General features: G+C 45.3%; 1 protein-coding gene across 2 annotated transcripts; it reads left to right on the top strand.

Annotated features, from left to right (window-relative positions):
- Positions 1-349: 349 nt before the first annotated feature.
- LOC115603818 (regucalcin) lies at positions 350-12,510 on the top strand. Of its 2 annotated transcripts, none has more exons than XM_030476174.1 (7): positions 350-451; positions 1,034-1,198; positions 4,400-4,582; positions 5,400-5,615; positions 7,106-7,237; positions 11,229-11,383; positions 12,152-12,510. In XM_030476174.1, exons 2-7 carry the CDS (start codon positions 1,036-1,038, stop codon positions 12,200-12,202), a joined length of 900 nt encoding a protein of 299 aa, XP_030332034.1. In that variant the 5' UTR covers positions 350-451; positions 1,034-1,035; the 3' UTR covers positions 12,203-12,510. The 2 variants fall into 2 exon arrangements, with proteins under 2 accessions (XP_030332034.1, XP_030332035.1); XM_030476175.2 differs by lacking the exon at positions 350-451 and adding an exon at positions 589-913.
- The last annotated feature ends 1,494 nt before the right edge of the window (positions 12,511-14,004 follow it).

The following is a 14,004-nucleotide window of genomic DNA, read 5'->3' as shown; positions in this document are numbered from 1 at the left end:
GGTAACCAGGGAAATGCTGCAGGATCTGGGGAGAAAGATCCTTGGTGCTCACATCGAGGAGAAAGCACACACAAACCAGGTCTTAAGAAATCCACCCCTCTGGGGAGCGGAGAAACTTGTCCACCGCGGGGGGAAATCTCCTCTCCCTCTTCTTCCTCCCTGCAGCTCTTGGAGGGTGAAGCTGGGCCTCGCCCCGAGCCGCCCGTTCCCTGCGCTGCCCTTGCAGCGCAGCGCAGAGAGGACCGGGAGCGGCCCGGCCGTGCTCCGCGGGATGGCCGCCCCTCTCCCCCGGGGCAGGACGGCCCAGGAGGCCCGCCCCTGGCCGGGACACCCGAGGCCCCGCCGCCGCCGCCGGCCCCTCAGCGCTGCGGAGCGCTGCCGCCTCCCCGCTATAAGAGCGGCATCGGCGGCGGCGGCTGTCCGGGACCTCCGGCTGCGCTCCCTGAAGCAGGTAGGGCCGGCGGGGTAGGTGCGTGTGCGGTGCTGTATTGCCATTGCTGCATTCTCTCGTGTGTGTGGATACGTGTTTAAATCTCGCCGCCTCACGCCGCGGCAGAGGTGCGCCGGAGCAGCCGGGCGTGCAGGGGCGGGACCGCCGGCGGAGGGGCCTTCCCCGGCCGGGCCCGGCGCCCCCGGAGCTGGGGTTTGCCTCTGTTTTATTACCCGCACACCCCCTGGTTTTGCGTTGTTTCCAAGCTCGCCGTGGTGTGTTATAAATCCGCTCCGCCCCGCGGGGTGCCCGGCCGGGTGCCCCGCCGGACCCAGCGCCCTCCCGCCGCCGGGCCGGGCCGGGCCGCGCTCCCCGCGGCGGCGGGGAGGGGAGCGCACGTTGTTGGACATGTGAGAGTCGTTCAGTAGCACGAAGCGGGCGATCGGCGCAGGCAGCACGGATAAGCTCTGTCGCTCCGTACAGGTGAAGCCTCCCTAGGCTGGAAACGCGGCTCTGAGCGCCGATTTTCAGCACCCAGGAGTGGATTTCATATGCTCTTGCTTTTGACAGAGGTGTATAAGAACTAAATGGTTTTCTTCACAGGCATGTCATCCGTTAAGATCGAGTGCGTGGCCAGTGAGGGCTACAGGATTGGGGAGTCGCCTGTCTGGGATGAGAAGGAAAGCGCGCTCCTCTATGTGGACATCACAGGTAGAAAGGTGTGCCGCTGGAGCTCCCTCACCAAGCAGGTGCAGACCGTCTCTGTGGGTAAGGAATGGCTCAAAAACCCTCTGCTCATCACAACAGTTGTGCCTTCTGCCTTGGTCCTGTGTCCCTGGCCAATATGGCCAGGGTACCTCTTGGTGATGCAGCTGCAGTCCTCAAAAGCTGCACATCTTCTGGAGATCTTTCCCTAAAACCTGACTTTCCTAGGCCAAGGAGGATACTGGGGCTTGTCATGTGCATAGACACTAGATACTCGGCAGACTTAGTCCTGAGGACTTTTCTTGTCATTTTGGGCTATTGGGTTATGTTTGATCAACTTCTCTTTCCTGTGATTTGTTCACAACTCACTCTCTTTTGTTCAAAGAATTACAGAATGGTTTGGGTTGGAAGGGACCTTAAAGCTTATCCAGTTCCAACCCCCTGCCATGGGCAGGGACACCTTCCACTAGACCAGGTTGCTCCAAGCCCCATTCAGCCTGGCCTTGAACACTGTCAGGGATGGGGGAGCCACAGCTTCTTGGGGCACCCTGTGCCAGTGTCTCACCACCCTCACAGGGAAGAACTTCATCCTCATATCTAATCTCAGAGATAAAGTTCCAGAGATAAAGTGCCACTCTTGATATCTGTGGGAGTTTTGTTACTGGTTTGAATGAGCAATGCCCATAACGTTCCCTTTATTGGAAGAAAATTTCCCATAACTGTTTAAGAAGACATTTTTGTAAGGCAACAGTGTCACCACCTAGAGTCTCAATAGTTGAAGTATTTATTCAGGAAAAGAAGATATGTGCTAGTTCTCGTGAATAGTTGCAATTTTACTTCTGTGTGTGATAATGTAAATATTTGTCTTTCAGAAGACAGATCCTTAAATGGTTTAAGTACTTGTATTTATTACTTTCTCATGTTCAGTAACATTTGGTGAAAATCACTTTTGCCGACCCATAAGCCGTTCACATCATTCCCAGTGAATTGATTGGGACTTACCTGCCCTTTACATTACTGTAGTTACCAGTTTTAAGATGGGAGAAGGCTTGATACTAAGTTTGGAAACATTACTTCCTCTTACCTTAGCTGAGGGAGAGTGCTTCTCCCTGCTCCCCCTACCCAACGCAGACCTGCTCTCAAAGGTGTAATCTTTTACATGTGGCCTCTTTGGAGATGTAGAAGGGGTAGTAGCTGAAGTAGCTTTTCTTTATTCCCCCCCTCTTCCTTCTGCTTCCTCTATTTTGTAATAAAAAAGTTACAGTTAATAGCTGTGCCTTTGGGAATGCCATAATTAAAGGAAAAAAATCCCAAACCCAACCAACAAACACCCAAAGAGTATCACGTGATTTAAATAGCGAGTTGATGTCCAAAGTGGCAGCTGAGGGGGAAATTACTCATTACTGAAGTTTATACAGAGTTACAACAACTCCACACTTAGCAGGAACTTCAAATGCCCTTTTCAGCTGCACAGGGAAAACACTATTATATGCATAACTGTGCCCGGGGTGGGGGCAACTTTATGGTCAGTTTTCTGTTCAGCATAAAATGGTGTTGCAAATAAATTGGTTCCTGTGGATGCTGCTTAACGAAGCCCTTGGGGGTGGCTGCGGATTGAGCTGGGCGCAAGGCCGATACACTCACTTCTGCCATGAACAGTGGGGTGGCTGTGTCTGTCTCGTTAGCCTTATACTCCCGTTTTCACTGGGGGGCTTTGTCGGGAGGGTATGGGGCTGTTCTTGTGGCTGTAGGGGCACCCGGTGGTGTCCCCCTCCAGGGCAGGCAGGTAGGGTTGTACAGGCTGCTGTGCTTGGGGCTGCTCCTCCGGGATGGAAGGGAGGGAGGCCCTGGGGGCTGCCCGGTGGAAGGGCTCATGTGGGCTATAGCTTAAGGTGTTTCGCTGGGAGGGCAAACGGTGAGTTGCATTCCCAGGAGAGGTGTTCCCATGCTCTCCCAGCAAAGCCTCTCCTGCTGGTGCAGGCAGAAAAGTGCTTTGACTGGCATGGTTACTCTGCCAAACTCTCTGTGCTGGCACGGCAAGGAGAAGTGGCACCTGCTGGCCCAGTGCAGGTAAGCCCAGACCAAGAGCCTCAGCAGTGTGGTCGCACACCTCTAGGTGAAGGAGTTGCTAGAGTTGAGCTTGCCATTAGGTGTGCACCTCTGGTGTTGGGGGCAAATAGCATTTGGATTGCTCACATGGTGGTACCACTGCTGGGGCTGCAAAGGGAAGGAGCATCCTGAGCCAAGAGCAAGCAGCCAGAAAGGAGCAGCTCCTCTTGGCAGCGGGGATGGCTGGTGATGTTTATAAGTGTTTGTTTGAAGCTATTACCTAATTATACCTCTGCAAAGCTATAAATACAAGAAATGTTTTATTTTTAAATTAAAAAGTTGGCAATTAGTCCCATGTGTATTAAATATTATGCCAGACTTTATTGCCCCATTTAATGTTGTTATTCCTTATGTTGCGCCTGATTGCAGGTTTTTACAGAAATGTTATCCACACTCATTTTGCTGCTTTTTCACTAATTCCTTTATAATAACCTGCAATTGAGGTTTTACTGCATAATAGCTCAAATGAGTGTAAAATAACCATGGAGCATTTATTAATTTTCGGTTTTGCTTTGACTCGTGGAAAGCTCTGCCACTCCTGGGTGTGTTCCTGGTGCTGCGGGAGGCATGTCTAAACTGCACAGCAGCACGGTGCAGAGGGGTGGCTCTCCTGTCCAGCGTGACCTGTCCCAGTGCAGAGATACTCTCTGTCTCCATGAGTTAAAGCTAAATGCTGCTGTAGGGCTGATTTACTCAGGAGCTGTGCTAAACAAACACAGTTGCTCCAGAGCTCTTGTGGCAATTGATCTTTCCCTTGAGGAGGGGGGAGTCCAGGCAGTAAGCTGCTGTAAAAAGCTTACATGCCAGTATCTTTTTATTAAATTATTTACTTATTTCTTAAAGCACCTCAGAACCAGGTGCTGGTAATGATTATTGCTCCTGAAGCAGTGGTAATACTCAAGTTCCTGGACTTTGTATGTCCCAAACTGGTGATTCTCTTCGTAGCAACTTTCTGTATGCGTTAAGTACGTCCTCTTCACGTGAAAGAATCTATTTCTGTGCATTTAAACATCAGTTTTGTTGGTAGAAAAGTAGGTTGTTTCTCTTGCCTGTGGTCTTATTGAGTCTGGCGTAACTGCTGGCATGTCTCACGTGAGCAGAAAAGAAGTGCCTCTCCATAGCACATCCCTCTTTTCCATTTCACCCTGTTTCTAGATGCTCCCGTGAGCTCTGTGGCTCTCCGGAAATCTGGGGGTTACGTCGTCACCCTGGGAACAAGATTTGCTGCTTTGAAATGGAACGAGCAGCTGGTAACCACCATTACTCACGTGGACAAGGATAAACCAAACAACCGATTCAATGATGGGAAAGTGGATCCTGCAGGGAGGTATTTCGCAGGTAGGCTGCAGGTGGTTCTTCCCTTCTGCTGCTCTGTGAGGTTTTGGTGATGAGATGCAGCAATCAGATTTGGATGCAGCAAGTGTTGATTCATAGTTAAATGGTGGAGGTAGGTTTTTTGTTGTTATCTTCAAGCAGAGTTTATCCCATTTACATGGGGATAATCCAGGTGACATCTAATCAGGGGGACACGGTTTAATCAGAGGGTGGGCCTGGATGATCTCCAGAGGTGCCCTCCAGCCTGGGCTGTCCCGTGATCCTGTCCTCCTGTTTTGTAAAACACCATTGTGTGTATCATCTGCCATGTAATTGGGTCCCCAGACTTACCTTAAGTTGCATTTACCCAACCTCCAAGAGCCAGTCTCAGCTGTCAACTTTGAGCCATGAAGATGAGATTTGTTTTTGGAGAAGCTTCAGTAAGACTCATTCTGAGGGAGGAGGAAATTTTTTCCCAGTCTCTGTTATACAAGATGTTAAGATTTGTGGGAAGTTAAATGCTGACCACACCTTTCTTAATATTTGAATGACTGAATAAAGCATTTTGCAGGAATCATGCTGCGCACCGATTCTGCCACAGTTCAACAGAAAAACAAAGGCTGTGTTTCGACATCTGCTAAAAGCAAGCGCTTTTGAAATCTACCTTTCTCTTTTGCTTTTACTCCGTTTCTTCCCCAAATTCTTGAAGCCCCACACTGCTCCCTTCTACATTGGCAGTGTGGTCATTGTCATAGCGAGGGGCTGCCACCAAACCTGAACCTGCTTTCACTCTGGACTTGTTTCACTCTAAACCTGCTTTCTCCCCTTTGGCTCTGCACAGGGACCATGGCCGAGGAGATTCGACCTGCCGTGCTGGAAAGACGCCAGGGCTCTCTGTATTCCCTCCTCTCCGACCTCTCAGTGGTGAAGCACTTTGATCAGGTGGACATTTCTAATGGGCTGGACTGGTCGCTGGATCACAAAACCTTCTTTTACATTGACAGCTTGTCCTACTCAGTGGATGCCTTTGATTATGACCTCCAAACTGGAAAAATTGGTATTAATTGTTGCATTCTACAATAATTGTTTGCACCTCATGACTGGGATGTTTGTTTGCATTCTGGTTATTATGCAGAGATGACCAGAGCCTTGGGAATGCTTCTTCAGAAACCTCTTTAGGACAAAGTAACAGAAGTCATATTAACATCCATCTGAGCCTGAGCAGGGTCAAACTAATCGGATGCCGTTGGTAATATTATAAAGTATTTAAATTGTGTGGCAGAGTTTGAGCAGTAATGTGGACTACTGTTATTAAACACAATGCGAATCTGATCTTCTTGTGTAAAAAAGGCACTGTTTCTTGTATGGCTAGGTTTCTGTGGCTCCGAGCTTCTTATTACTGACAGCATAGGCAAAGTAGCAGAAAGCCTGTAGTCCTGTGCAAAAACCTCTGCTAGCTTCTCTGGAGTTTTTTTTTCACTCTGATTTGTTTTCCTAAAATATAAGCTCTTACATGAAGATTCTGCAGGTAGAATTATATAGATATAGAAAAATTGGAAAGCAGTAACTCAAAACATCTTCATTTATTTAAGACAAAACAACCCTTTAAGGGCTTCTACAAGCTTGAGCAAACGAAAAATTCCAGTGACTTGGACTAATAATTTGCTTTTGAGTACATGGACTGCAGTATTTTGCTTTAAAAGAACCCAGTCAATTTGATATTTAGCTTTAAAACGGTGAATTTAAAGTCATTCTAGGTGTAGCATCTTGTCCCAGTGTCTCTCTGCTACAGCTTGGATTTTCCTTTAGGAAACAGGGTGGTTCTCTCTCTCTCTTACCCCTGCTCGCTCACTCTCTTTCTGTGGGCAATCTGACAATCCCCAGGAGGCAAAGGAAACTCATTAAAAATATTGCTACATGTGAGAAACATTGAAGTTGTCAGAGCATAAAATAAACAATGTTGGGAAGTTGGTTTTCATTTTCTTTAATAACAGGGGATAAAAGTCCAGATAGAGTTGTTTGGGTTTAGGTTGAGAGTATGCCTTTGAAGTTGGTGCTTTTTCTAACTCTGTGTTTATATAAACTCTCGGTTTATATATCTGAAGGTCAGTTTTGTGTTGAAACAGTGATTATTGGCAAGTTCCAGCAATCTGTTTGAAAAGTCTCCAGTTTTCTGACTGGAAGCGACCCATACTTGAAATGATCCAAACTGCTATTAAAACAAGTAATTAATTTTCTGAATATATATAACATTTATTTATGCAGCTATTCATTTAATATTGTAAGTAGGGAGCATGAGTGCTGTGCTGGAAAAGAACACCAGAAAAGAAGGATTATACTTCCAATGGATAGAAACTGATCCACAGGCTTTCATGCTGAGAAACAACTGTCTCAGGGAAACAAACAGGGCAGCAGACACAATCTGTTTCTTTCATATGAAAAAACACAGCTTTTGGAACTCAGTACAATTAACTCTGCTGGGCTGCGGCTGATAAAAGTTTTAACAACTGTCTCACTTAGTTTTGTTGTGTTTTTTCTACCCTGCAGGCAACCGTAGGAGTATATACAAACTGGAAAAAGAGGAAAGCATTCCTGATGGGATGTGCATTGATACAGAAGGCAAACTCTGGGTAGCTTGTTATGATGGTGGGAGAGTGATTCGTCTTGATCCTGAGACAGGTAAGTCCTTGCAAAGGATGGGCTGGAATTCTGCATGAGAGAAAAAAGAAATGAAAGCAAAGAATGAGAGGTGTTTTGTTTCCCCTCTCAGAAATAGTATGTTAAACAAATTTATGTCCCTGTTCTCAAAAGTTAGCTTTGTAAATAAGACCCATTTGTTCCCAGCCTCTGTTGTGTCGGAAAAGGTAAAGTTCCCGAGGAGATTACTATTATACTTCTGCATTGTTGGAGTTAGCATCCTTTTGCAGCCTCCAAACTTAAGGTCAGTGTTTACCTCATTGATAAATTATGTGGAAGAAAATTAGTGAGCTATGAAATAGCAAAGATGACTTAAGCCTTTTTTTGGCTTCTTTCTTCAGCATAGTGTATTATTTTGGGCAGCCTGCTGAGATTAATACAAGTCCCATGTGACACTGATACCAGCAACATTGTTTTATTGTTGAAAATTATTTGCACAATGAACTTTGCAATTGAGATAATTAAAAAATGTTTAATGAATTCCACAGCATTTTATCATTCCCAGAGTAATATCTTGGGTGTGCCCATTGTCTGAGCCTGTCATTCATTGCTGCTCTCATTTGGGCTTTGATGGTCTACCAGGCATGATTTAGTCTGGGTCAAAGCTACGTGAGCCTCTCTTTCTACCTTTTTCCTCCCTGGCCTTCAGCTTCTTCCTTTTTTCACTTGTTTTCCCTTTCCTCCTCCCTTTTGGAAGTATCTTCTTAAAGGAAAGCTAAAGAGAATAGTGTCCATAAGCAGAAGTCATAGAGAGACTTAAGAATATTGACAGCAGAGTATATATCCCTAATGCACTCCCAGTCTCTTACTTTGCTCAGATCAGGGTCTTTCAGAGCTGGATGTGATTTGGGTGTATCAGTAGGTGCCAGTGATTTTCTCTTCCCATGTAAAACACCCAGCACCTGCAGCAAACATTAGCAAGAACTTTCTCAGGTTAAGTGTCCATGTCAAAAAGAGCCTTCTTTGTGAATATCTCACGCTTATCTGCCCTCTCCACAGAGAGAGTAATATGTAAAATCTGCAAATTGCTGAATTCTGAGTGAATTGAAACTATTTAGGGAGATAACCAAACAGGTTTGAAGAGAGCTCCATGAAAGACCCTCTTTTAATGCACAGTAGCTACTAAGTGTGACTTGAATGCCTGTCAGTTGCAGATAGATACATCCGCTGATAAAAAGCTCATCTAAAGCACGGAGAGATATTCAGGTTTCACTGATAGCAAAGCTTAGACTGCGTTTTAAGGGAATTGAGTGAGGAAACTTGTTTGTTTGGCATCCTTTCTGAGTGAAGGTTTTGAGGTTCAGGGTGAAGCAGCTTTTCAGGTCTAGGCTTCTTTAGCCCAGATAGCTGTTGCCTTTAGAGTCAGGATGTGCTGCAGGGAAAAGCTGTGATGACTGATCCAACTGGGTTTGCAAAGGGCTAACTTGTATATTGCCAAGTCTTGTCATACCTTCCGGTCATGTAGTGACCTAGTTTTATGTAACCTTGTCTTCTTATTAGGAGTTAAATATTTTACAGTTCTTTGTAATGAATGTATTTTTATATCCTTTGATTGTATAGGGTCTAAAAGATTTGCTAAGTTTCTCCCTTCTGTAGGTATCAAGCCTAGATGAATACTTCGGGCAGGTTTTAGAGCATCCAGGTGCAGATTTTCTTCTGTCTCCAGGAGACAATGCTCATCTCAGAACTTTGTAAACAATATCTTCCAGGCTGTTGCCCACTGAGACCACTCTGCAAGCGCAGTCAGGGTCTCTCCTCTTGTCTTTGGGGCTCGTGCCTCTTCTTCTACAATGCATGTTTTTTTCCCTTTGAATATCCTTCCCACTCATTTTATCCCAGACTTAGTGTCAGCCAATTTCTAGGGTGGCCTCTGGAGCATTTTGTAAGCAATCATGTAACCCATGTGGCCCTGAAATGCTCCAACTGCCAGCTGACTGGATAACCACAAAGTGTTGGTAGAGCAAGTTGGCAGGAGCATTGTCTTGGAACTCATATTGGTCCTTGTCACTCCAAGGCAATAGACAGAATTACTTCTCTTCCAGTTTTTCTAGATATTTGGAAAAATCTGCTCTTCTCAGGAGATGAAAAAAACCCCCACAGTTAATCAGACATGCAAATAATCTCTGGCAATCTAAATGCTCTTACAATGGTTTTGATTTTTACTTTGGCCATTGTGGGTCAAAACGTGTGCCAAATAAGCTTATTGTACAGCATCAGGAATCCCAGACAGCTCACACTTTCCAGGCTTTTTCACCCCTGCTTGCTTGCTATTTTCTTATATTTATTTTGGGCTTAAAACAGAATTGTAAAGTACCCAGCCCTCGTCAGAGTTGTTGGTGAAGCCAAGAGAATTCTGCTCATCCCGCTGTCATATATTCTGGATTTACTGGTTATATACATACTAGCAAGTAAAATGGATCAGGCAATGTCCTTTAGTCCTGCACCATATGGCATATGATGAGGGATGTTTTACAAGGGCATGCAGTAATAGGACAAGGGGAATGGCTTTAAATTAGAACAGGGTAGAATTTAGATTAAATATTAGGAAGAAATTCTTCACTGTGAGAGTGCTGAGGCGCTGGCACAGGCTGCCCAGAGAAGCTATGGCCGCCCCATACCTGGCAGTGTTCAAGGCCAGGCTGGAGCAACCTGGTCTAGTGGAAGGCATCCCTGCCCATGGCAGGGGGTTGGAACTGGGTGATTTTTAAGGTGCCTTCCAATCCAAACCATTCTGTGATTCTATATTGTAGCTTATTTTGGACAGCCAGTCTGTCTTCCCACACCAGAGCCCAAACTGTCTCTGGGGAGCAGCATACCCAACTAGGTGGGCCAAAAGTGTGCCAGGACTGCACCAACAGCTTAATAATGTGGCCTTGATTTTACCTGTGCTTATGACTCACTTAGTGTTGTGGTACATGTGAAGGTTTTTGGTCTGTGCTTTTGCCAGGTCATTGCTGTGCTGCTACGTCATTGCAAGGGAGCACGGCACAGCTTGTTGGTGAGGCAAAAGGTTTGATAAACAGCCCCTGCGAAATGGTGCCCCTCTCTGAAGTTGACCAAGAACTTCTCATAGGTGTTGAGTGGGCCAAACTTTCCACTTTTTCCTTGTGGGGTTCCCAACATCGAAGTTACTCTCCAGCTATTTCAACTCATCGCTAAACAGTTAGTTACTGTAAGGGGACCAGGCCCTTTACACATGCAGTTGGGGGGCAGGAAAGTTACATGTATTGTAAGAGAAACTATTCTATGACAGCCTTCTGGTTAAGGCTGGACCAGTCCAATTACTACCATCATTAGGCTGGTAGCTGTTTGTTGGTATAGTAAATGTGTAATATCATTTACAGTAGCACTAGTTTCTTCCAAGCTTCAGACTTGTCCCATGATCCCTGTGTTATGCAAGCTTGTTTTGAAAGGCTATTGAAATTTCAGGAAAAACTTCAAGGAACTGATCTTCCTTAACTGCAGGCAGTAGAGGTGTAGCACAAGGTACACCTCAATAGAGCTGCATGAGGTCTGCTTGCTCCAGGCTTCCTTTGTAGTTAAAAATAGAAAAGTCAGCAGCTTTAGGGCATGATTCATGTGACCTGTTCTAGGGAGGAATTATATCCCATTTCCATCGACTGTATAGGCAGCCGAGATGATGAGCTGAGGTACACGTCTGTGCTGTGGCTCTTAGCATTTAATTAGAGGACAGGCTGGGACTGGGGCGAGGGGGGATTTGTTTGTAATAACTGAGACTGAAACTTGTCAAATGGTACATCGTCAACAACAGAAAATTCACTTCTGTGGTGTACAGAAGTCTGGTTTCTCCTGTCACGGTGCTCATCAGTGTGCTGAAACTCAGCATAGGACCTGCTCCTGCTCTGGTACCTGCTTTTGTGGAACACCTGGCTCCATGCTGGTTATTTGCATAATTTGTTTAAATTTCTTGTCCTAAGTATCAAATGGGAACACAATGCATGTTTTTCTCCAGGAAAAAGACTCCAGACAGTGAAACTTCCTGTCGACAAGACAACTTCCTGCTGTTTTGGAGGAAAGGATTATTCAGAAATGTATGTGACTTCTGCCACTGATGGGATGGATAAAGAGTGGCTTTCACGGCAGCCGCAGGCTGGTGGGATTTTCAAGGTGAATGATACTTTTTCCTGTGATTTTAGAAGGCCGTTTTTTCCTTCTTGCATTTTGCAGGTAGCAAACCAGTTGGAGTGGTAGGAAGCAGGAAAAGGGGTGGTCGTTAGAACTTCAGTCATATATGTTAAGTTATTGTTTGCATTTTTGGTTCCTGTTGCAGGACAAGGAAGTTAAATGTATTTAGAGATTTGAAATACTTCTGGGTTTTGTAACATTTTTGTAACATCTGTCACAATGCTGATACTGCAAATTTTCTATGCTGTCCCCTCTGTCTAGTTCTCCCCCTCCCAACACAGTGTGAGTTTTTTATTTATTATGGAAAGAATGTGTAAATACTCTGTGTCTTGGCAGATACTCTGTGTCAATGGCAGATAAAAGCATCTGCTTTTATTTACCTTCTAGTTAGTTATAACTAAGTTATCTCTTTAAAAATTTGTCACTTGGGATTTGTTCAAAAGCCTTGCTCTTCTGTATGTGCATACTGAAGGCCACATTGCAAACTGCACAATTAAGGCTTAGTGGTATCTGGAAAGAGGCTTTTGGGGACTGGACTCTGGCCTGTGATTACTGAGTTTCGGAGAAAGAGCAAAGGTTGAAGTTCCTGGCTGTGATGAGCGGCTAAGTGCAAAATACAGTAGGATGTCAAGCTGGAGGACAGAATCCTTTTCTAAGTTAAAGCATGTCTAGTTGTGAACGAAAAGCAAGTGTCTGATAGTGGTGAATTGTTGCACTGATCTTTGTTTTTTTTTCTCTCTGTTTTAATAGATAACAGGGCTAGAGGTGAAAGGAGTCCCACCATATCCATTTGCAGGTTAAATATACACCTGGATATCCACATAATGGATGGAGAAGGACTGATGTAAGCAAGACAAGTGGAAAGGTCTTAGTCTGGTATTCAGAATCTTCTGCTTTGAAACCACAACACAATTATAATATCTCATGAGGAAAGGATGAAAAACTGCTGAAATACACGGAATATTTTAAAACTGATCCCACCGCCCCCTTAAACTCTATTACTTTAAATATCTGATGGTGCTTTTCCTGTTGTTAAAAAGATTCTCCCCCTAATAAATTACTGAATGTTGTAACTTTCTTTTATGATTAAATAATGTTTTAATATATTTTCTTTTTATTGGTTATTCTCTTGTCTCCTATCCATTTGTGGTCTTACCACCACTTTAACTAGAACTTCATTTGTCTCATGTCTTCAGATGTTCTGAATAACTGAAACTCTAATACCTATTACTGTGCATCTGCAGCTTCCTTTTTACATTGCCTTTTTAAGGCCTCAGCTGTGGTTGTGTTTAAGTTAACTCTGATGGGCTGGAGCCAGTCATCATCTCTCCCCAGTACATGTCACTGTGTTGTTCATTTTGTTAAATATAAACCCAGACTTTTGGAATCAAGAACTGTATCCATCCTCTGAAGATCTCAGCCTGTTCTGGGTTGATCCATGACAACAGGAAGGTGTCAGGTATTCTTGGTCGTTTGAATTTAGAAGAAAACACCACCTGCACATACCTCTCACTGAACATAACTCCCCCAGAGCAAAAGAGGGCTGCATGCCCAAATGGCAACTGGTTTGATGCATGTGCTTGAAAGGGAAGTGTTATTGTAATTTCTTCACAGCACCTCTTGCAAATGACAAGATTATTCACTGGGTTGGTTTTTTGCTGGTAACTTCAGGCCTGTATGTGCTGAAAGAACTGTGATGTATCTCAGCTAGTTTTTGAACTGTAGATTTTGCTGTTGTCGTGTTACACGCTCCCATGTTTGTGCATCTCCACCTGCAGATGGAATAGCTATCCATCCCCGTCCTGCTGTGTGAGGGTAACACACCAAATGACTGCCAAGAGAGCCTGTGGCTGTGTGTCTTCTCTGCAGGTAGCTCCAAAAATTGGTACATCATGGTTTTCTGCTGTGCCTCCACAAGCCTGTTGGAGTTAGTTTCTCTCTGCGGGATCTGCTTGTGTCTGCTATGCCTCCTGAGCATCACCCCTGCCCCACAGCATTACATTGAGGCTGTGGCGCTGCTTTGAACCAAGGGTTCAAATGTGACTATTGCAAGTCACCATTTTTCCTCTTTAAAACATGTGGGGGTATTTGGTCAAGTGCAAGGTCCTACACCTGGTTTGGGGCAATCCCGGGCACAGCTACAGGACGGGTGGAGAAGTGGTACGAAGCAGCCCTGCGGAGAAGGACTTGGGGTGTTGATTGATGAGAAGCTCAGCCTGAGCTGGCAGTGTGCACTCACAGCACAGAAAGCCAACCATGTCCTGGGCTGCATCCGAAGTGTGATCAGCAGGTCGAGTGGGGGTCTTGTGAGACCCCACCTGCAGTATTGCATCCCAGCTCTGAGGCCCCCAACATAAGTAGGATGTGGACCTGCTCGAGTGAGTCCAGAGGAGGCCACGAAGATGATCCAAGGCCAGGAGCACCTCTCCTATGAAGAGAGACTGAGAGAGTTGGGCTTGTTCAGCCTGAGAAGTCTCTGGAGAGAACTTGTAGCAGACATTCGGTACCTAAAGGGGTCCTACAGGAAAGCTGGAGAGGGACTTTTTACAAGTGCATGTAGTGATAGGACAAGGGGGAATGGCTTTAAACTGACAGCAGATTTA

Source organism: Strigops habroptila, chromosome 2 (assembly GCF_004027225.2).
Source record: "Strigops habroptila isolate Jane chromosome 2, bStrHab1.2.pri, whole genome shotgun sequence".
Lineage (NCBI taxonomy): Eukaryota > Metazoa > Chordata > Aves > Psittaciformes > Psittacidae > Strigops > Strigops habroptila.
The sequence above is the reverse complement of the archived record's forward strand: the minus strand, read 5'-3'. Positions and strand labels throughout refer to the sequence as shown.

Excerpts from the sequence above, each read along its gene's own strand:
- LOC115603818 (XM_030476174.1), top strand. The coding sequence starts at position 1,036 with ATGTCATCCGTTAAGATCGAGTGCGTGGCCAGTGAGGGCTACAGGATT. Across the intron at positions 7,238-11,228 it reads TCGTCTTGATCCTGAGACAG|GAAAAAGACTCCAGACAGTG; the intron begins GTAAGTCCTTGC and ends GTTTTTCTCCAG. Across the intron at positions 11,384-12,151 it reads AGGCTGGTGGGATTTTCAAG|ATAACAGGGCTAGAGGTGAA; the intron begins GTGAATGATACT and ends CTGTTTTAATAG.